Genomic DNA, 22,596 nt, shown 5'->3' on the forward strand with positions numbered 1-22,596 from the left:
TTTAGCTAATGATATATATCTGACATCTTATAGTAGTTTCTATGGTAACTAGGCCGCAAGCAGTTTGGACCATGCTGGTCTGTTCAGTAGCACAGCAGTATGGAAAGTTGTTTTGTGACTCTGGCAATGGACCAGTTAGTGGAAGATTACAAGGAATTAGGCCATAATCACATAATCCCTGAGAAAAGGGTCACGGCACAGTGATCAGGCTGATCAAGTCATAACCCTATAACCATCCGTTGTACATGACAGATAGTTAAAGGAGACATTGGTAATTGATTCTAAGCTTGTCCCTGAGGGTCAGTGGGGTCTGGTGAGACCAGAGTTTGGAGAACAGCTCTGCAGGGGTTTGCCACAGAAGGGACACTGTTTATACAGAACACTACAGCTACCAGCCAAACCACTCTGTTCTAGAGATTTAGAAGGTCAATGGTACTACATTTCATTCTATAGGTGATAGAAAAATGAACTGTGGAAATGTTGGATTTTTTTAAGCATGCGCAACACAACTTAACGTAAAAGTTGTGGCCATTTCTATGATCATTTATTCTGTACAGTGTGCAGAAGTGAAATAAAGACAGAGGGAAAGCGCTGGGGGCAGAGCAAAACTAAAGACTGAAATGGGTTCGAGAGCCAAGATCTTATTGTTCGGCTTCACAGCCATTGAGATCGCCTCCAAAGCTGTGCATTCCGCTGGTTTTGTGCTGTATGCGGCATGCGGAAAGCGAAAGCCCATTCTTGGAGCACTCTTTACTGTGGCAGAAGAATGCATACAGTTACTCATGTCTGCACCTCTCCAACAGCATTCAGCTTAAGAGCTGCAGTAGACTGAGTCCATTCACAGCACAGTCAATTACAGTCAGTTAAAGTCATGATAGCCTTTGTTTTCTCTTAATGGGAGCTCTGTGTGGCTTCACTATGGGGGAAATCGAATGAATTTACTTAAAGAGATTTGAAGTTTTCGCTTTGCCTTGCTTGAAAACATGCCAAAAGAGTTCAAACGCACTGTGGAGTGCCGTGATATCTTCACTGACAAAATGAATCGACTTTTGTTCAAATGTATGGAGTAGGAATCATTGTGCAAATGCTTTATTATGTAGAGCAGCTGATACAGATCAATATCCTAAAATATAATTATAGACTGTGAATTCTATTTTAACTTTAACTAGGTATTTCCTTCTTCAGATCAAAAACATTTAAAATGAATGATTTCTGAGTCACTAATGTGACTATACATAGTCAAGTTTTGAAATGACACAAACATGCAGAGCACAGACTAAAGGACCGTTCACACCAAGGAAGATAACGATAAAGATATAGTTCTAAAAATCATTCTAAATATAAAAGAATAGCAGAGTCCGCACCACAACTATTACGACAGTGGCACAGAGAAACTATTTCATTGAAATCACTTTCAGAACGAATTTTTCCAGCAATCAGAATCCATCCTTCAAGAGCTCAAGCATTTAAAACACTAGTCGACATAACTGCAGCGATATCGTCCGCTGGTGTGCACACATTTAGATATTGTTATAGTTATCGTTCTTGGTGCCATTTCTATTTCAAATGTAGTGTGCTTTAATCTATAGTGTGGTTGCCTGTTTAGAAGAAAGAACAAACTCCAGTTTATACTTCATCTTCCTCGTCTGCAAGGGTCACCTGGGAATCTGCAATTAAAGAAAACACTTCATTTAGAAAAAAAAGCTTAAATACGCAATGCATTAAATCATCAGTGCCCATTAAAATAATCTAAAATACACCAAACAAGTTTGGTTTTCTTAAAATAATCCAAAATTATTCATTTTATTTTAAATGACATGGTAGTGCATACCAGCCATATAGCTGAACAAGTAAATTATAGATTTTATTGATATTAGAGCACCTATAAATTGTGATGCAGGAACTGTGGTTTTTACCATCCCAAGTCATTTTTTGTACCAATCAAGTGAATGCGAGTTCTGCCCATGGGAGGGGCAACATGACATTTCCCTGGCCGATTCAAAACAGGTCACGGACCCTCCATAGACACCAAGGCGGTGGGAGGGAGAACTTAACCACACCGTGTAACCGAATCAAACCAGTGGTTACCCCTTTTCAGCCCACTGGAATAGCCATAACAATACCATTCACATTGCAGTAGAGAAGACATGCTCCTTTGAGACTGACTGAGAGGCTTTTTATCAACCGCAGGGCTTTGTAGCCTTTTAGAGAGAAAAAAAAAAAAAGACAAACAAAAAGCTCATTTTGAAAGTTGTTTGTTTTACTTAAGACATTTTATTTTATTTTTTGGGGGGAGGATGTGGGTCTAAATATGAGGTAAAAAGAGTCTTAATAATTGCTGATGACAGAATACATAGTTTTAAGTGCAGAAAAAGTCAAGCTCAGGACTGCCCTAGTGCTGACCTATGCCTTTCAGGTTGCTTGAACACATCAGAATTGCCATTGTTGAGGTTGATTAATTGAGTCTGATAAGTTACCATGAATGAAGATTGTTATAGAGTTTAATGTGGTGGGCCTGGGTTTGTAAATGCTGCTTTCAAATAGTTCTGCAGAAAAGCATATGGGCCAGACGTATTCATGAACAAAAAAGGAAGAAAAATTTATTATGGTTGTGTCCAAGCAGTCTTGTCCCCCTTCTTTTGATCATTTGCCGAATGACTTTGAATCCATGCACTTGCCATGTTAAAAAGGGAACATTTAAATATTTTAGAAAAAAGCGAGATTTTACCTTGCTGCATACATTTTACTCTCTTTGATAGTGTTCACAATGTTGTTAAAAAGTTTAATACTTACTATATTATTTTGTATTATTATTATTGTGACATTTTCCTTAATCAAAAAATTAGGCTCAGCAAACAAGAACACTCAGACAGACAGCCTTGGCTTGGATGTCCAAATACAAGCTTGTAAAAGTGCAGGCTTGAAATTATTCACACCACCTTAGATTGGTGACACACTGAATAAACACAATCTGCTGTGTGACAACAATGTTTGCCAACTCTTTCCAAGTGTCAAGACCCTCAGTAGCCGGTGCCTTATCTCCAGTGTCTCAATTATTGGGTGTCAGTGGTGATGTATGGACCAGATTCCCATTATTTAGACATGGGCCGGCTAGCAGTTGTAGAGGTCACTGGCCAGGCCCTCTGGACAGAGGACCAGTGACCCCCTTCATGCTGACCCACTATAAACTACTGCAGTGGCCTGTAAACATCTCTATCCAGAGCCCAGGCTGCAAGTACAAGATACTTTTCACAAGTACTTAAGCAAATATACAGAGGGTTAGACACGAAGCGGACGCTTATATCCTTCTTTTATATACTGCTTATATATATATATATATATATATATATTTGTTTTATATATATATATATATATATTTGTTTTTTATATGAAATCTTATGCTCACCAAGGATGCATTTATTTGATAAAAAATACATTAAAAAAAATTGTCATATTATGAAAGCTTAATTTTCAGATTACTGAAATACACAGAATACTGTTACAATTTAAAATAACTTTTCTATTTGAATATATTCTGAATTTCAGCATCATAATTCCAGTCTTAAGTGTCACATGATCCTTCAGAAATCATTCTAATGTGCTGATTTGGTGCCCAGGAAACATTTATTATTATTCAATGCAGAAAACAGTTGTGCTGTTTAATATTTTTTGTGGAAACAGTGATACTTTTTTAGGATTCTTTGATGAATAGAAAGTTCAAAAGAACTGCATGCTTTTGAAATAAAAGTCTACATTTTTAATGTCTTTACAGTCTCTTTTTATTTTTGTTTAATGCAACCTTGCTAAATAAAAGTATCAGTTACTTCCAAAGAAATCGTACCGGCCCTAACCTTTTGACTGGTAGTGTGTACATGTAATTGAAATAACTATATTATATCCATTAAATCAACAAACATTTGCAATAAAAAGAAGAACTAATGCAGAACCAATGACACATTTATTGTCTATGACTACTGGCCTGTTGAAATCCACCGACAGCACAGCGCTGTAATTTGGGCAGATTGATTAGTTAGCTTCTGTGCATCAGATATTTGTGTCTGAGAGCTTCCATATTGACAGAAGGAATTAAGTCTTTTAGGTTATCTAGCCAAGTCACGCCTGCTAAGCTCATTAACCTCGATCCCAATCATCAGAAAGTCAATAATAGGCAAAAGAGAGATTAAAAAGTAGCTGAGGCAAGACAACTCTCTCCATCATTTCTCATTCCTTCTCCTCATGTCAGTGCTAATATGATAATAGTGCACAAGGCAGCTTTTCAAAGTGATGTGACATATTTGGTCAAATCAATATCTTTGAACAATGTATAAACATCTTTTTTTTTTTATGTGGTCAATTTGAGGACAGGTGTTAATGCTATACGACAACTGTAATCAAGTTAAATTAGATATTTTAGTTACTTGTCTGTGTTGTTATCTCTTTCAGGTTGACGTGCACTAACCTAATCCAGGGAGAGCATCTGCACCTCTCTCACTGTGTAGACTGATGTCCACGACCCTGTCCCTTTTCTCCTGGCCTCCAGCATCTATAGGCCTACGTGGCTTAGAGCAGAGGGACATTTAAGCTACAAAGTCCATCTCAACAAAACCAGAAGAGTTTCAGTTGGAAGGTTCCTTACCAAAGGAGCCACTTTGCTGTTTATGTACAACCTTTTAACAGTATCATCTGCTGGACTCTTCTGCTGTGGTGAGCAAGGAGCGTCCATCTACAAGAAAAAAGACATTTGAAATATCTCACATTTTCTCATATATGTTGGTTTCACTTTATTAATGTGGACATCTCATAGATGCAGTTGTTTTTATACAGTGGTCATGATATTTGCTAAACTCCAAACGTTTTGCTAAAAATTCAAACATATCAACCTTTCAAGTAATGAGGACCATTTCTCATAAGTCAGTTTTCAACATATTTCCCATATTACTAAGGACATTTTTTAAAGATTTGATCTTCACAAGTATAATCCAACCTGTACACAAACACACACTCTAAATGCGGAAATATCTAGAACTACATTGTTTTAATGTAGTTAATCATAAATACTACAGACAATTTAACAGAAAACATTTTCTAACACCCAAACAGAAAACATTTTTACAATAAAAAACAACAACATATATTTACTTTATTTATAATATAAATTTATGTCAGATTTAGCTCCCTTCTGGGGACAAATTTTAAGTAGTAACACACACGTGTAAGCTTTTGATCCAAAGTTTAGGGTCAGTATTAAAATGATTAATTGTGATAATTGCACAAATTTTGTGAAATTAAGCATATACCATTTATGTTTAACACATTAATTTACGTAAACACGTTATCATTTGCTATATCCAGCAAAGTAAACCATAGATTGAAGGGTGAATCTCACAAAAATGTAGTTTTTTTTTTTTTCAAGGTAAATTTAGTCTTTCCAAAAAAAGGACACTTGGAGACTCCAAAAGGATACCAAATAATATAAGGAGTCCATATAATTCAATACGTGAGTCTCTATTCTCTCTGCCACCTCTGATGGAAGGGCTGTTTAAATGACACTGTTTTCAACTAAAAGTTGAAAACTTTTAATTCCCGTTCATTTTTCACAACAACGGCGCTTTGGCGACCTGAAAAGCGACTTTTGAAATCTGTTTTCAAAGTACAAGTTTGTGTAAATGATACCATTATCGTCTCCATCTAAACAACAAAAATGACAATTTGTGAAAACAGTGACATCATGCGCATGTGTGTTACGTGTTAAGTCTATAGGCGCATACTGTTTCTTTACAAAGTGACATTGCCAACTACTGGCCTGGCATGCATAACACAGCCTTTTTAGTCGTTTTCGCGGATCTTTGTGAACGGGATCGTTTTGACAAGTCGTCTGTAGGCCTACACGGAAAAATTATATAATCACAAACAGAGAAGCGAAATCGGCTTAAAGGGTTAGAAAAGAGATTTCCGCCTAACATTGTAGATACTCAGTGTGATAAACTCCCGAATTTTAAGGGTACGTTTACATGATAACGATGTACTAAAAATGGAAACGTTTTTACTTTGCGTTTTTCACAAACAACATTGTCAAAACAATCCCCGTTTACATGGATCCGCAAAAACGATTAAAAATGCTGTATTAGGCCTATGCATGTCAGGCCAGTAGTTGGCAATGTCACTTTGTAAAGAAAAACTATGCGTCTATTGACTGAACAACGTCAACGTTACGTATTTTAGAAAAGTTATTTTGAACTTTTTACTGATCAAAGAATCCTGAAAAAAAGGTATCACAGTTTTCACAAAAAAAGCAGCACAACTGTTTTCGACAAGGATAATGAAATGTTACTTGAGCACTGAATCAGCATGATGTGACATTAAAAACTGGAGTACTGCCTGCTTAAAATACAGCGTTACCATCACAAGACTAAATTACTTTTTAAAAATAATGATTAAATTGTAATAATATTTTACACTATTACTGTTTTTACTGTCATTTTGATCAAATAAATGGAGCCTTGGAGAGCATAAGAGACTTCTTTCAAAAACGTTAAGTCTTACTAACCCTAAACTTTTGAACAGTATTGTACAGTATATACAACAAAAATAACATATATAATGGCAAACATTAAGTACATGTCTCTATTATCGGCTGTTTTCATGTGCATTTTTTGTTTAATAAATGACATCTGACACAGGCAGGCCACAACGAGGTGAGCCGAGTTACATTTGTTCGCCTGCTAAATGGGGTGTGGGGTGCAGAGCAAAACAAAAACAAAACTTATGCATATTCATCAGCCTTCGCCAATTGAGGCCAGAGATGAGGGGCTTAATGGGTGTGCACCTGTTAAAGTCTGTTCTGGGTTAACCTCTACTGTATATGTGCTCTCTGTGTGTGCGGGACAGGCCACAGGTGCAGATTTCATTAAGGGTTGCATGATTAAAGCTTCTTCCCTTTTTCAGAGTGGTAAGATCAGCTTTGATGAAGCAAAAGAGCATATTGTTTCAAAGTGGACAAAACTGTATCGCTCTCAGAGAAGCTACTGACCGCAAAACTGACTGAGGCGTTGTGCAGAATGGCTTCCTGTCGCTGCAAAGTCTGCCGTAAAAACATCTCATCCTTGATGGCATGGAAACTTAAGAGAGAATTAATCAGTGTAGCAGAGCTCATGGATAATGAAACAAAATTGGAGTCACAAAACTTTAGGGTGTACCTCTGTCTTAAAATCTCAAACTTCTTTTCCCACACCTGATTGGACATGCACAACTGCTTATTGAGCCTGATAACATTTAAAAACAATAAGAACAACAGAGGGCAGTGGAAAGAACAAGTACTGTAAGATTGATCTCTTTCAAAGTTTTATTATACCTTTCAATCTCCTTTTTCAGCAATGCTTCAGTCTTTCTGTGTTCTTTCATTTTTTGAACCAGCTCCATATCCCCAAGAAGCTGAAAGAAAAAGAATGCTCATTTTTAGAGAAGTTTATGGATGCGTGTATGCTACTTCAACAAAGAGAAGGGTAGCCTACCTCCATGGTTGTAAGTTCTGCTGGCTTCTGCTTCTCAATTTCAGTGGCAGCTTTCTGACAACGGGAGAATCACAAACATATACTAAAATTACAATGATGCATTTCTGTATAGTAATTGTAAGTCAATAAAGGAGTACAAATAAAATGTTACTTTTGTGTCTTTGCATTACATCTTAAAGGGATTGTTCACCAAAAAATGAAAATTCTGTCATAATTTACTCACCCTTACAGTATGTCATTCCAAACCTGTATTCAATTCAGTTCATTTGTTTAGCGCTTTTTACAATACATATTGTTTCACAGCAGCTTCACAAAAATGCATGTTCCAATATTCGGTTCTTACTTTACTTTCTTTCTTCCATGATTTTGAGATATGTCTCTATGTTATCTCTCTGTTTTGCTCATACAAAGAAAGTCAGCGTTCTTAAAAACATCTCCTTTTGTGTTTGTCACATTAAATAAAGTTTATAGCAGGCTTAGAGCAACATAATGGTGAGTGAATGATGACAGAATTAAACATTTTGCGTGAACTGTCCACTGAATCTAGCAACACGTTTCATGTGCCTGTCCACCTCAGCTCAGAAGAAAGGAAATGGCTTTGAAGTTTTATCTGTTTTCTGATAGAGATTTAAATGGAGGGCCATATTCGGTGCGTCATTATATCAGTCCATCGCTCACAAAGGGTCATTTTAACACCAAATGTCCACTTTGTTTGGCATGTCCAATCAAGGCTTGACACAGCTTTGTGGAATGTCATGTTGGCTGATTGAGTGCATACGTTCAGAGCAGTGTGAAGGTCAGGTCACCTGAGGTCAGCTCGGACATCCACTTTTCCACCCGTGTTCCCCCAAAAAGGCCTAACGGAACGTGGGAGTCCCTTTTTAAGTTTCTCTTAGTAAGAGTGGGTGCAGAGTGTGTTGTTAGTCTAACCCAACACAGAAAGGATGTCAGTCCACCCTTTTTCTTTCATCCTAACCAAAGAAAAAAAGAGAATGGGAAAAAGAAAGTTTCCTTGCCAGATTGTTCAAAGACGCATTGTGTGCAAAAAGGAGTAGGTGTTGATTTGTGACAATACAACAGACAGTTGTGTAAGGCCTCATGAAGTATTCTATATTGAGAATGAACACTAATGAAGGCCTGTTACACTTCAGTCTGTTTCCTTACTAGTTTGATGAATGCAGCTGCACATATATAGTTTAGACATAAAATAATTAATAATTGACCATTCAACCGAAGAATAACCTTTTGAACATTTCCGATACATTCCATGTACACTACCATTCAAAAGTTTGGGGTCAGTAAGATTTTTTAAAAGTTTTTTATGCTCACCAAGGCTGCATTTATTTGAACAAATATACAGTTAAAACAGTAATAATGAGAAATATGACATATATATATATATATATAATTAAATGTTTATTTTTATTTAAATATATTTTAAGATGTAATGTATTCCTGTGAAGGCAAAGCTGAATTTTCAGCATGATTACTCTTCAGTGTCACACGATCCTTCAAAAATAATTTTAATATAATGATTTGGTGCTCAAGAAACATTTCTTATAATTATCAAGGCTGAAAACAGTTGTGTTGCTTCAATTTTTGTGGAAACAGTGACATAACAGTGACACATTTTTTTTCAGTATTCTGATGAATAGAAAGTTCAAAAGAACAGCATTTATTTTAAACAGAAATCTTTGGTGACATTATAAATATCTTTAATATAATTGAATGCATCATTGTTAGTAAAATGTATGAAAAAAGTATGAAAGTATTAATTAATTAGAAAAAAGAAGAAAAGAAACCTTACTGACCCTAAACTTTTGTTTGTAGTGTGTATTTTGGAATAATTTAAAAATAATTATTTTGAGGGGAAAAAAACCCATTATCAATTAAAATGACATGATTTTGAAATATAGTGCTTCTAAGCATTCAAACACAGACCACGTGTTTATAGAACTATTGTTTTCCAAGGTAAATAAATCAAACTGTTTGAGCATTGTATCTACGTTTGAGTCACTGTCTATACAGGGTCAGGCACGTGCCAGTTAAAATTGAAGCTAAAAAAAGATGAGTTCCACACATTTCCATAATAACTAGCCACAGTGGCCAAGCTCATTGTAAGGGTGCTTTATGAAGTGGACTTTAAACCGGGCTTATTGTCCACTTTGATTCAGCTGTACCCCATCACCCACTCCTGCCTGTCACCGTGTTGTGTCAGCTGCATGCCACATTCCAGCCTCTCCTAGGCACCGAGGCCAGGGATTCACACTGGCCACCTCCTCGGCCGCCTCTATGCGGTCAGCATGTTGACAGAGGCATCGTCCTGATTCCCCCCTCCCCCCTTAACAAGCCATGAACAAGCAAATCAAATAAAAACAGAAGAATGTCCAAGAAGCCGTGATGCTATGGCCATTTTTATAAAGGATCAGCTATAGTTTATAGTGTGTTTATTTAAAGGTAAGTATGATAAGCACTGGAAATAGCATTATATAAAAATATCAATAAAAAAATGTAAACAAATAATAATTATAATAATTATAAAATTATATTATAATAATAATTAATTAATATACATAAAGTATAAAATATGTTTAATGTATAATATAATATAATATAATATAATATATAATATCATATAATATAATATAATATAATATAATATAATATAATACAATATAATATAATATAATATAATAGTCAGCAATGACAGCTAGGACAATTTATACACTATATTTGGGGTCGGTAAGATGTTTTAATACCTTTGAAAGAAGGTTCTTATGCTCTTAAGATCACCATGGCTGCATGATTTTATAAAATACAGTAAAATAGTAATATTATAAAAGATTTTTACAACTTTATAACTATATATATTTATATATACTTTTACTAGAACTGTTTTCTATTTAAATATATTTTAAAATGTAATTTATTCTTGTGATGGCAGAGCTGAACTTTCAGCATCATTACTCTTCAGTCTTCAGTGTCACATGATCCTTCAGAAATCATTCTAATATGCTGCTTTGCTGCTCAAGAAACATTTCTTATTATCAGCACTGAATGTTGTGCTGCTAAACATTTTCGTTGAAAAGTTTTTTTTTTCAGGATTCTTTGATGAATAGAATGTTCAAAAGAACAGCATTTATTTGAAATTAAAATCTTTTGTAACATTATAAATGTCTTTACTTTCACGTTTGATCAATTTAATGTGTCCTTTCTGAATTAAAGTATTAAAAGAAATGTAAAAATCTTAATGACCTCAAACGTTTGAACGATAGTGTAGGTGAGCATTAATAGCTTGAATTAAGAATTTACTTAACTTAGCAAGGTTGTAATTCGCATCTGTGATAGAAAAGGCATTTTAGATGTGTATTTCGATGAAAAAAGACAAAGATCTGCACTTGACAGAGGGAGAGAGAGCTGTCATCCATCACTCAGGGCTGTTAATGAATGCGTTTCACTGTTGGTATGGGTTGAATTTTAACCATAGAATCATGGCTAAAATCAATATTACTTAGACACTGCGTGTGCACCTTATCCTCCGTCTTTACTTTAGGACACTGATGTCTGGGGTAATGGAGGGACCGTCCTTTGGTCAAGAGTTCAAGACCTCCAAACATCCTGAGACTGATAGGATTTGAGTCAAGTCCGTGCCGTATCTGAGCATGTGTTCAGCTGCGTCTCATACTCACCTCCAAGCGTGAGGCTTCAATGCATGCAATTTCTTTCTTCATCTCCTCTTTTAACTGTTTTATCTGCAAAATAAAATTAAAATGTTATCTCACAAACAAGAGCAAACAGTGAGAGACTTCATGTTGCTTGCTTACTCGCAACCATCCCAAAGGTTCTGGGATTTTAGGAGTATTTACACCCAGGTTAAAACTTCAGAAGTGGTCAGCAAATGGTACTGATGACAAGGGCAGTTGTGTGGTTGATGGGCCATTCATTTGGGTGTCTTTTCAAAGAAGCGAAGCTTACACCCAGCTGAGCTTCACACTCCACTCTGGCCTGGGCTTCAGCCTCTCATTATAGGTCTTTTCTGCAACCCTTTGGCTATGGAAACAAATTTTCTGCTTCATTGATCAAAGTCACCACAATAAAATAGGGCTAGGCAAAAAATTGATTAATCGATTTTTCGATTAATCGTTTTTTTTTAATGTGGTCGATTCAAAATCGATTCTCAAAGGCCACGAATAATTTTTTTTCCATATTTATTTATCTATCACCCAAAAGCCATTATTAGTTTTCCTACACTGTTCATAGGCTTGCAGCCTCCTTGTTACAGCTATAATGCTGTGAGATTTTATGTTTGTTTTATGTTAAACATAAAATAACCTGATCCTGTTTGATCAAAGCATGCGACTGTTCTGACTTGTCCAATTTTCAGCATCAATTTTTCATCTTGCATCAAAATCCTGTCTATTCATTGTATGCATTTGAAATATAGAGTTTGGGTTCTGTTTTAATGTACCCAAGAGTACCTAAAATAAAAAGAGTTTAATATACAGGTTTGTGGCTCTTAATTTCTTTTTATTAATTAACCACTTGTAAACTTATGTTCACTGTTCTTTTTTATAAAAATAGGATTTGTATTAAATCTATATTCATTGAGTCGAATCGAGAATCGAATCGGGAATCGAAATCGAATTTAGAATTGCAATCGAAAATCGAATCGAGAATCGAAAATCAAATCGAATTGAGAGCTTGCAAATCGAAATCGAATTGGAACATCTGAATCGATACCCAGCCCTACAATAAAATGGTGAAAAAAACTTAGTTTTTTCTAAATGTCTTTTTTTTTTTACTTTACATTTTTATGCATCGCCACCACGCTAGACCTTAACATTGAGTTTGTCAGTCAAAGCACAAAGGGGCGGCTCAACAAAGGATGCAAGACTGAAAAGAGGCCAATCTGAACAGCTACACTAAATATGGATAATCCTTTTCTCCTGGTGGCTCAAACAACATTAAGGAGGTCTTCATTAGTGGTTTTAACCAGGGTTCTACATAGAGTGTGTTTGGCCACCACCTGCTCCATTAGCCTCTTTCCTGGTCCTATACCAGATTTTGTGTCCACTCACTATTATGTGAAGAGCCGGAAGAACATTATTGATCTGAAACTAATATGCCTCTCTTTTATAAAGCACTTTAAAACAGAAAAAAGGGATAGAAAATATTGTTTTTTAAATGAACGCAACATAAATAAGTAATTAAAAACTGTATCATACAGTACTCGTATATTAAATTATACAAATGTGCATAATAATATATTCAATACAAATTTAAAAATATGAATGCCCTTTTATGAAGTCTTGATTTTGTTTTTGGGGTGTTTTTTCACATATTTTCATGCTCGATGCTAAATTATTACAGCTCCCATTTCCCCAGTCTGTCTGGAACGCGTCGTTTTCGAGGAAGCCCCTCTTTCCGAAATACGAAATGTCCTGTGATTGGTTAGCTGACCCAGTGTGTTGTGATTGGCACCGCTTTAGCGCGAGTTCGGGGAATGTCCCGCCCCTTTATTACCGCGAGCTCTGCTCAGATGTAAACATTAAAGATGGCGTCAATTTTAAACCAATTCGAACCCGATTCAGACTCTGAATCAATGTTAACGAACAAGAGGATCGTGCAGAACGGATTTCATGCACGGACTTTGAAAGCACGGATTTCACAGGACGTTTCAGAGTGGTATGTTTTTGTTTGTTTGTTTCCGATAAATTATAGATATGACGTTGTCCACCATTTAATCATATTTTGTCGGAAAACCATGGTAATACAAACAGTCTATCGATTATAAAATCACGGATAATTTTACTAAGGGGCGGTGAACAGTCTTACAAAATCAAGAGCTTACAAAAGATACAGTAAACAAACACTACATCAATACTGTAATGTTAGTTATTGTATTGTTTCTGCATTGTAACGTTACTCTATGTCTGCTGTTCTCCGTAAAATGTGCAGTGCAAAGAAAAGTTGAGGTTACAATATTCAGGAGCAGTTTTTCAAAATAAATTTTAACCACACTAAGTTTGTCAGCCTTTTCTGGGGTGGAAAAAACAGCGACAACACTCTTCATCTTTTCTAAAGCAGCCCAACATGGCCTCACCCCCTTTGTTGCATGTTCCTGTGACAGGATATATGTAAATGTTAGGGTTTGTGATGTCACCAACCCGGGAAGAAGCTTGTTGTAGTACCTACCAGCCATATGTTGTTGTAGTCCTTAAAGGACAATTCTAAAACAGTCAAAAATGAACCTAGGGGTAATTAACACATGGTTACCGAGTCGATTGTTCCCTGGGATGTGTTTTCATGATAATCGAATGTAAAGAGTTTTATCTCAAACAGATTAGCTTATAACACTAGTAGTATATGGGGCATAGTGTAAGTAAAAGTAAATCGCTATTTAATACCACTAACATTGTAACAAGGCTCAAAATAGCCTCACACTAACACGGTAGCATAATGAGGGTCCTTACATGCAAACCGAAGCATTGAGAACTTTGTAAGTGTACAGACAGTTTAATAAGAAGATACTTTATAAAGACAGTACATTACGCGTTTACAGGCAGGAGTCATCTTGGAAAACAGTCTCGACTAGTCGAGCCACGAACGCCGTGCTACGTGAGCTGGTCGATAGGAATTATGTTTGTGAAATCTAACGTAGCACGGCGTTTGTGGCTCGACTAGTGAAGACTGTTTTCCAAGATGACTCCTGCCTGTAAACGCGTAATGTACTGTACTTCGCCTGGAGATTGCATGAAGCGTGATGGCGGAGAGAAAATCTACTAACAAGCTTCCAATTCCTCGGTTATTGCTATCTATGGATAGATTAGCCAGGGCAGCCTACCGCCGAGTCCATGGTGTTGATAGATGCTGAAGAGACGGACGCGTTCACAGGTACACACGCACAGTGACGCACTGACGAGCACGACCTCGATGGGAGGGTGCTCGCTGGTAGTGGGGAGGGGCATGAGAGTTGTAAACATTCAAAATTTTGGCTAATCGACCCAATCTGCCAGACTTGCCGACGGCAGCTTTAAATAGCGATTTACTTTTACTTACACTATCGACTCGGTAACCATGTGTTAATTACCCCTAGGTTCATTTTTCACCGGAAATGTCCTTTAAAAAGCATTTTCCTGTAAAAGGAAATATCTCCCTTTGCATTGAACTTTGAGCGTAGTAACATTGCAGATGTTGTTTATCTTCAAACAGCAACATTATACACAAACTAAAGTTAAAGAAGTAAAATCATAACAAGGACCCCTTTAAAATTAAAAATGTCTTCTTTTTAAAAAAATTATTCATTGCAGAACTTTAGTTTGTTTATTTTATTTATGTATTTCAACAATTAATTTCATTTTCAGTGGTGAGCTATGTAAGTACGTAGCCCCTGAAGGGATATGAAAAGGGAGGAAAAATAGTCAAAGCTTTTGCGTTCTCTCGCAATTTTTTGTGAGGGAACGCAAAACATTTGTGAGAAAACGCAAAAGCATTGACAAATATTTTTTCCTCCATCTCATATTTTTTTTTCCTTCACCATGTCCCTTTAGGGGTTCCGTAATGTACTGTATGTAATATACTGTATATAATAATTTAAAAAATAAATAAACTAACAAGTGACAAACATCTTTATGCATACTGCATGCATACTCTTCTTTACTCTGCTGAAGAGCTGTGCTAATATGAGCATTTGATTGCAGGGTAAATTATGCCAGCTTTGACAGGACCCTTGCTGCTTGTCTCCCAGCAACCCTGCAAGGCCAGAGGGAGACTTTTAACCTCCTAGATTCTGTGTGGCCGGATTCAATGGCTGAGTACCATAGAGTCTTTCACACTCTTTTTACGTTGTCCTCTGTGTTCATATTTTAATTCCAGCCATTGTGTGGCAAACGTGGTGCATATTGTTCCTCGCAATCAACTGAAAAATCAAATGCTGTGCAAAATGATACTTGCTAACCACATTTTTTCTGTAAAACTGTCTGTATTTTAAGTATGTAAATGAACAATTTAGCATTCTGAAATAATTTTAAATTAAGTAATATAGTATTCAAAGGTTTTTGTGGTAAAAAAAAGCAATAGGCTGGCATTTGAGCTAAGGACTTATGAATACAAGGCAGCAGTCCAACTTAGAGCGTATTCAAAATGCACAACAAAGCACTTGGACCACATGGTTTCTTACTGTAGTGCAATAATATAAACTCTGGCATGGCCCCAATCTTAACACCACGCAGTGCTACTTCACACACACTTCATCTTTACTACACAAAAGATAAAACACTAAATAAACAATACTATATCAATACATGTCAAAAACGCTGCCCCACGTCCATTCGCCAAATGTTTTACCAATAACTACAATGTCAGCTTGATGCTAGATATCCTCAGCTGTGCTTGATCACATATCATAAAATAATTTAGTTCTCCCTCATGCACCAGTTGCTGCATAGTATTTAATTCATGGTAATTTGCTCCGCTGGCATGCTTCTCTCTGCTCATAGAGCTAACACGAGAGTAAAACATGCAAAATTATGAGGGACAACATTGTCTGGGCTGCAAACCTGACATATGCTGCCCTATTTATCTTAGATGTCACACAGTAACCATTTCTGGAACAGGAAAAACAATATGGATGTAATGGAAGTGAAAGGGGTCAATTATTTGAAGATTTAAAAGCAGAAATGTGAAGCTTACAATTTATAAAGCACTTGCACTTACATTAATTCTTCTGCTAAAACGTATTTAAAAAGTTGTAAATTTGCATATAACTTACACACAAAAGGTTAGCAAATTATTTTTTTACACTAAAATCATGTGAACTTACTTCCATTGTATTATTATATTAGTGTAGTGTCTCACCAGAACATAACATGTGCCACAAATGGTGCATTGAGTTCTAACTATTGAATCCAGAATTTTCCATAAAAAAATAAAATAAAATAAAAACTCACCTTTTCTCTGCCACTTTCCAACTGCATTTTCATTTGTCCTTGTTCATCTGTCAACTGAAATAAATGAAAATGAAAGTGTTATAAATAAAACGAATGCAATAAATGTATTTTACACTTAAAAGTGTGTTTTTAACTTCTTTGTGTACTATAATACCATTTGAAGGGCCTTTTTGCTGTCGTCCGCCTCTGATTTCAACTGTGCTAAATTCAGAAGTAAGAGAGAACATTTGTTTTTTTAAAAAGGACAATATCTAGAAGAGAAACAAAGGCTGATGTCAGGAGCACAACGACAGGACATCCACTTGTCTTTGTTCATCTTTTGCATCTTGGGTCAGTGGACTGAAGCCCAGTCCTGGCCTGCATGACCTGTTCTGGCTCAGGGTCCTGACAAGCTTCTGACCTGGTGCAATGCTGTTGACACGTCCACTCACATGCACTGGCCAAACACAAACCACTAAGTTCAAGGGCCAAGTGTGTGTTAATGCCAAAGTGCTTTTATTTCCTTAGAGACTTAAGACCTGGACTGCTCTTATCTTTAGTCACAGCCAATGCAAAACATTTTAGCAGATGGTTCTTCACATTCTGAATGGAGATACATAAAAGGAGTTTATGTTCCAATAATGGATGATGGATTTTTTTTTTTGTAGCATTTCAAAAATAGGTGTTCATGCGTAATCAGAAAAAAACAGTGGCATAAAATATTCAGACGGTTACCAAAGTTACATAAGCAATGAATGAATATCAAACACTATGAGAGATAAAGGCCTGACCCTTGAGAATACACCTGTCTTGTGTTTGCTTTCTCCTCACAGACTCCCACAGAGTGTGAGATGATAGCTATGGTCTGACAAGTGTCCTCAAACATTGCGTTTGAATGCTAACTACATCACACACCAGGACAGATAAGGGAAAGAGTCTATATTTCCCAAACAAGCATTTGTGACGAATGTTTGTTTTTGTCCCAAAACCCACTGGAAAAAAAATGAAATTGAATTTGAATGAATTTTTGTGTGTGTGGTTCAGCAAAAACCGAGCTAAAACATGACATTACCCAGACTCTGCTCTTTGGATTCCAGGACTCTGTGAATTTCTTCCAGCTCGACGTGCAACAAGTCAATGTTATCTTTTAGCTTTTCGTTCTCTGACTTCAGTCTGCTTTTTTCTAGGTCCTCCGCTCCCTCGGTGCCGATCTGAAAAATGACACAAGTCCTTTTTAACTTTCCCTTTACAGCGCCAAACAAAAGCCACGCCGCTCAAGCTGCGTGGCAAATATGAGTGCCATTCAGTCACAAAGCAATCGTACAACTTTCTGCCTCCTACCATTTCCCCCTGAATAATAAAAAGCGAGAAACAAAAACCAAACACACTTAGAAGAGGGCAATCTCTTTTTTTTTCTCCTTTTCTCTCTTTCGGCCTTTTCTTCTTGCCCGGAAGAAAGACGGCAGTACATTACATACAAAGCCCATAATTCATGGGGACATTTTTATTGACAGGAATAATACATATCATACTGTTTGTGTGCCCCTGTCATTCAGGTCAATTTATTCTGGAAGTCAAGGAAGGCAGCTGGGGCCTATCCACCCACAGTCTGGGCTCTGCTTTCTAACAAGCTCGGCAGAGCCAGGGTTTGAGGGGGGCGATTGGAGGATGGCTGAGCAGCCCCAGGGGGTTCGCAGAGAGCACAGTTTCCCGGGGGGGCTTGTTGCCTTTGTGCTGTCCCTCAGTAGCAGCGCTGCCTGTGTCACCAGGATCACATCACATGTCAGCGCTCTGAAGTTTGCAGACTGGGAGCCGCATGGAGCCCATCAGGTTCCTGTGATATCCACGCAGTTGGCCCTCTACTTTGTACCGCAGCAACCATTCATGCCCCGAACATTAACAGGGCTTTTGCATGCCTGTCACACTTAAGATTGTGCAGGCGTTCAAAGGCTTTCAAAGGATTTTCTTCTTTCACTTTCTTCACTCTGTCTCTCTCACTCTCATTCATAAGGAATTGCGATCATAAAGAGTTTCTGATTCCAATAAGTTTATTTTTACGTTTGATGATTTTACTTTTTTGATAATCTCAACATACAAGTCATGGTGCCATTTTAGTCACACAGAATTAACGAAAATGTTCCGATTTATGAAATCTTGCATATGGTTTCTTTAAACAGATTTAATCCCAGAATAAAGAGCCATGCGTTATGAATGTGACTCCCCAAGTGTGACGGTCAGATGATGATGTACATGTCATGGACCAGAGGATTACTCTATCAATAATAGGAATGGACATTGATGCATCCAGCATGACATAAATATTACTCCATGCAGGGTGGTCACTTCATCTTTCCCTCCCTGTTTCATTGTCATCATCTACTGTTGACTGTGAGGAAGTGGCGGAGATAGTAAACTTATGGATTCATTCATACTTACTACATTTAATTTTTCATCATCAAAGAGGCAAAAAAATTGTACTCCAAGGAACATCTTTCTGCCCTGTCTGAACAGTCCAACCTTTAACTCTGGCTCCACCATCTGCTGCAGTAACAGAACTACAGGTGATTAGCCATGCGTCTCTCCTGTGGGCGTGAGAGTTCTCATTAGCACAATGAACAAAGCTCAACTCCGCCGGGCTGCACTCATTTGTTACACTTTGAGTGGCAGGTTTTGTATGGCCGTTCTCCCAGCCATCTGCCTACACAAGCAGACGTTTTGGTTGGACAGAACTCAAACACTAAGGGTGAGAGATAACTCTCTCAGGCGGAGTGAGAGGGGCATCCTATTAAAAAGGCTAATAATAGACACCTCACTTATTGGCACCTGATAGCTCATTCATGTTGCATGTAAACCCCTTTTGCAAGGGCATAAAGGTAAGTAATTGATTTCACTTTGTGGAACGCAAGAACCTGCTTATTAGTGTATGGCAATGGGGCCAGGCCACTCCCAAGTACACTTCAGGCCATAATAGAGCAGGCCACTAAACAATAATTACCATCCTGCTGGTCAATATCAACACACACTGGATGACATTTAAGCAATCAAGAATCATATTGACATCATTAATGATAAATGCACTAATGGCTAAGTAATGATTCAGTACAAAAGCTACCCTCAAAGAAATGTTATATGTATCTAGAATATCTTATTATCAATTTCAACATTCACAATAATAAGAAATGTTTCTTGAGCGCCAAATCAGCATATTATAACAAATTCTGAAAGATCATGTGAACCTGAAAAATTGAGTATTGGCTGGTTAAAATTCAGCTTTGCCATCACATGAATGAATTACATTTTAAAATGTATTTGAATAGAAAACAGCTATTTTTGATGGCAAATTGGCAATCATATTTCACAATATTAGTGTCTTTGCTGCATTTCAGCCTTTGTTAGCATTAGAAACTTATTTAAAAAACAACTTTTTTTAAATCTTACTGACCCCAACCTTTTGAAAATGATTATCCATTCTGTCCTTTCTCTATTACTTTGTGTTGATACAATATTTACACACATACAGGCCTATAGTTCAACAAATGAAACACTTGTGTTTTTGTGATGAATGGCATTGTCTGTACCTCATATTTCTTCAGCTGTTCACTTATACACTCAATCTTCAGGTTCTTCTCCTGAAGCTCATTAAGAAGGTCCTTTACTCTTCCATCAGTAACATCACAAACCAGATCTGTGTCTTCCTTATTCTTTAAGAAATGCGATTGTGAGATTGTGAATTTTGTAACAATAAATAATATCAATTTAAAAACAAAATCTTTCTTGATGTTCCAAACTCATTAAAAGCTTACCTTATAGCTGGCTTTGATCACCTGCATAGCATCAGAGAGCTGCTGCTGATAGCTTCTCCGGAGAACAGATAATTTCTTAAAATAAACCAGACACCAAATTGAAGTCAAGTTCAATGCAGTAGCCTAGTAATGAGCATTACCGAAGAAACACATTTATTGATGAAACTTGAATACTGACCTCTTTGTAGCAGTTTTCTTGATTTTTGATTTTCTCATTCATTCTTGAATAAAGGGCATCCGATTCTTCCTGCAGTTTGGTCTCATAATGAAAACCTATCATTTTCAGTTTATTTTCAGTGCCTTCTTTAAACAAGTGCATTTCCTGAGATAAAATCAAATATTTTAAAACATATTATTTAAGACAGAATATAGGCTATTGCTAAAAAAATCAAACTCCCAACTACAAATACTAATTTATTATTGAGCTGCCATCACAATATTGTAGAGGATATCTTTACCATAGTTCACTGTGAGTGATGGAACTAGAACACATTTAGTATAGCGTTTATTCGGCTGAAAGCCTGCTAATCAATATGTTTAACTCTGCAGGCTAGAGGATTCCTTGTGAAGGCACTGTTCTTCACCACAAAGCCACCATATGCCCTCTCAGCAGGTGACCTGGACAGCCCACAGTGAGGCCACTCAGAGCTAAAGTTAGAAGAATCTTGAACTAATAAGATGAAAAGCCAGCAGCATGAATGAACTCACTGAGTGTATCTAGCGGAATGCACTGACACAGTATCAGCTTTCGGTGGGTCTTTTTTGAGGCAAGAAGACAAACTTGCATTTTTAGAGATGGCTACAGATTGATTGATAGCTGACAGATTGCTTCCTATTAAGTGTTATGAATGAACAGACCAAGCTTAAGATAATAAGGGACTGACTATTCATCTAAAGGTAGCAGATACACACCTTCATAAGATTTGCAGTGTCGGCAGCAAGAATCTTCATATTCGGCAGCTCTGATTCGTCAGTTTGGACACAGGCATCTTGTCCAAAAAAACCTGCCCTCAACTGATTGGACAGAGAATACCTGAAGAGGGAGAAAAGATCGTGTGGTGAAATCGGCATAGTTCACAGGCAAAACTTAGCTGAAGTTGATCTTGGATGCTTTCAGCAACTTTACAGCTTGTTTGCAAGAGAGCAGAACAAAACTCTTACCGACGTATTTCGTCAATCTCTTTTGAAATCAGCGCCTCCTCGGCTTCATTCGCAATGCTGTTTATTCTCTTTTCGATAACGTCCATGACTCCAAACTACAGGGAATAAAATGCAATCGCACAATATTTTTGCTACAGATTTCTGGTGCGCAAAACGGTTGCCGTAGCAACAGAAACTTAACAAGAAACCAACGACTCAGATCACACTGCAACATGAGCCTGCACTGAATAACAAACAAAAGGTAATTTCGACTTTTTATCTCACAATTCTGACTATTTTCTCGACTTTTTTCCCCTCAGAATTGGACTTTATATCTCCCAATTGCTAGTTTGTATCCCACAGTTCTGAGAAAAGAAGTCCACATTGCGAGATGTGAGGGAAAAAAGTCAGAATTTGAGATAAAAAGTCGCAAACTTTTAAATTGTTATATTCCGTGGCGGAAACAAGCTTCCATATTATGATACAGTCATTGCACATGATAAATATATTATCGTTTTAAATAATAGAACGATATAGAAAATAAAATATAGCCTACGTTCGCTTTTAGCTATTAAAATGTTATAAATAATTGAATTAGCCTATTTAAACTGGAATGTATTAATTTGACAGAATTTTCCGTATTTTAATTTTTTACGGGTGTTTTGTATTTGAATTTTTTACTTTATTGCGTTAGTGTTTTAGGGACGGAAATGTCTGTAAAATTGCTGGATAATGTCCGGGTAATAAGCTACCAGTACAGATTTATTTGTATAGTGTAGAGTAGACTATGACACTTGAGCAGTAGCTATAGGCCTATATAAAAAAAAACTTGACAACCATGCTCAAGTGTCATGTAAAATTATTTAAATTATTGTCTCAGAGTTGCACAGTAGCCTAGTTTAAAACAGTTCACGGTAAAAAAAATAAAAAAAAATAAATAAAAATATATAAATATAAATGTATATAGCCTATATAATAATCGAGCCAAGGGCTTGAGCCAAAAGCATTAAATTGCTTTAATCCTGCAGGGACTAAATTTGATTTAAATGGGACTGAACCTGCTCCACTTAGCAGAACAAATATTGACAAATGAAATTCCAAGTGCAATTCTGAAGCCCTTGATTAGCTCTAAACAGCTATCCTAATTCACCATGACAGCAGACGACTGTGTGTTTATTAAGCATTTCTAGTCAATTCATAGCCTATCTCAGACTG

The 22,596-nt window shown here is 36.7% G+C and overlaps 1 protein-coding gene and 1 long non-coding RNA gene across 3 annotated transcripts; one reads left to right on the plus strand and one right to left on the minus strand.

Moving 5' to 3' along the window:
* Positions 1 to 510: 510 nt before the first annotated feature.
* Positions 511 to 22,116, minus strand: cUnh10orf67 (chromosome Un C10orf67 homolog). 2 transcript variants are annotated; one of them, XM_082172257.1, is made up of 16 exons: positions 21,403 to 22,116; positions 21,154 to 21,274; positions 20,420 to 20,563; positions 20,242 to 20,316; positions 20,017 to 20,139; positions 17,511 to 17,649; positions 16,614 to 16,660; positions 16,460 to 16,513; positions 11,201 to 11,263; positions 7,512 to 7,565; positions 7,352 to 7,431; positions 7,197 to 7,262; positions 7,031 to 7,118; positions 4,637 to 4,723; positions 4,460 to 4,559; positions 511 to 1,667 (listed from the first exon to the last, which is right to left on the minus strand). In XM_082172257.1, the coding sequence occupies exons 1-16, from the start codon at positions 21,486 to 21,488 to the stop codon at positions 1,627 to 1,629; spliced, it is 1,368 nt and encodes a 455-aa protein (XP_082028383.1). In that variant the 5' UTR covers positions 21,489 to 22,116; the 3' UTR covers positions 511 to 1,626. The 2 variants fall into 2 exon arrangements, with proteins under 2 accessions (XP_082028383.1, XP_082028382.1); XM_082172256.1 differs by having other exon boundaries at positions 7,031 to 7,262.
* Positions 11,581 to 12,078, plus strand: LOC309500617. The gene is made up of 2 exons (XR_014206640.1): positions 11,581 to 11,967; positions 12,005 to 12,078. It is a non-coding gene; the product is annotated as an uncharacterized lncRNA (long non-coding RNA).
* Positions 22,117 to 22,596: the final 480 nt, after the last annotated feature.

This window comes from Leuciscus leuciscus (genome assembly GCF_965113295.1).
Source record: "Leuciscus leuciscus genome assembly, chromosome: 6".
Classification (NCBI taxonomy): domain Eukaryota; kingdom Metazoa; phylum Chordata; class Actinopteri; order Cypriniformes; family Leuciscidae; genus Leuciscus; species Leuciscus leuciscus.

Coding starts and splice junctions, on each gene's coding strand:
- cUnh10orf67 (XM_082172256.1), bottom strand. CDS start 21,488: ATGGACGTTATCGAAAAGAGAATAAACAGCATTGCGAATGAAGCCGAG. Junction 20,140..20,241: donor TGATCAAAGCCAGCTATAAG/GTAAGCTTTTAA, acceptor CATTTCTTAAAG/AATAAGGAAGACACAGATCT. Junction 16,514..16,613: donor GCAAAAAGGCCCTTCAAATG/GTATTATAGTAC, acceptor CATTTATTTCAG/TTGACAGATGAACAAGGACA.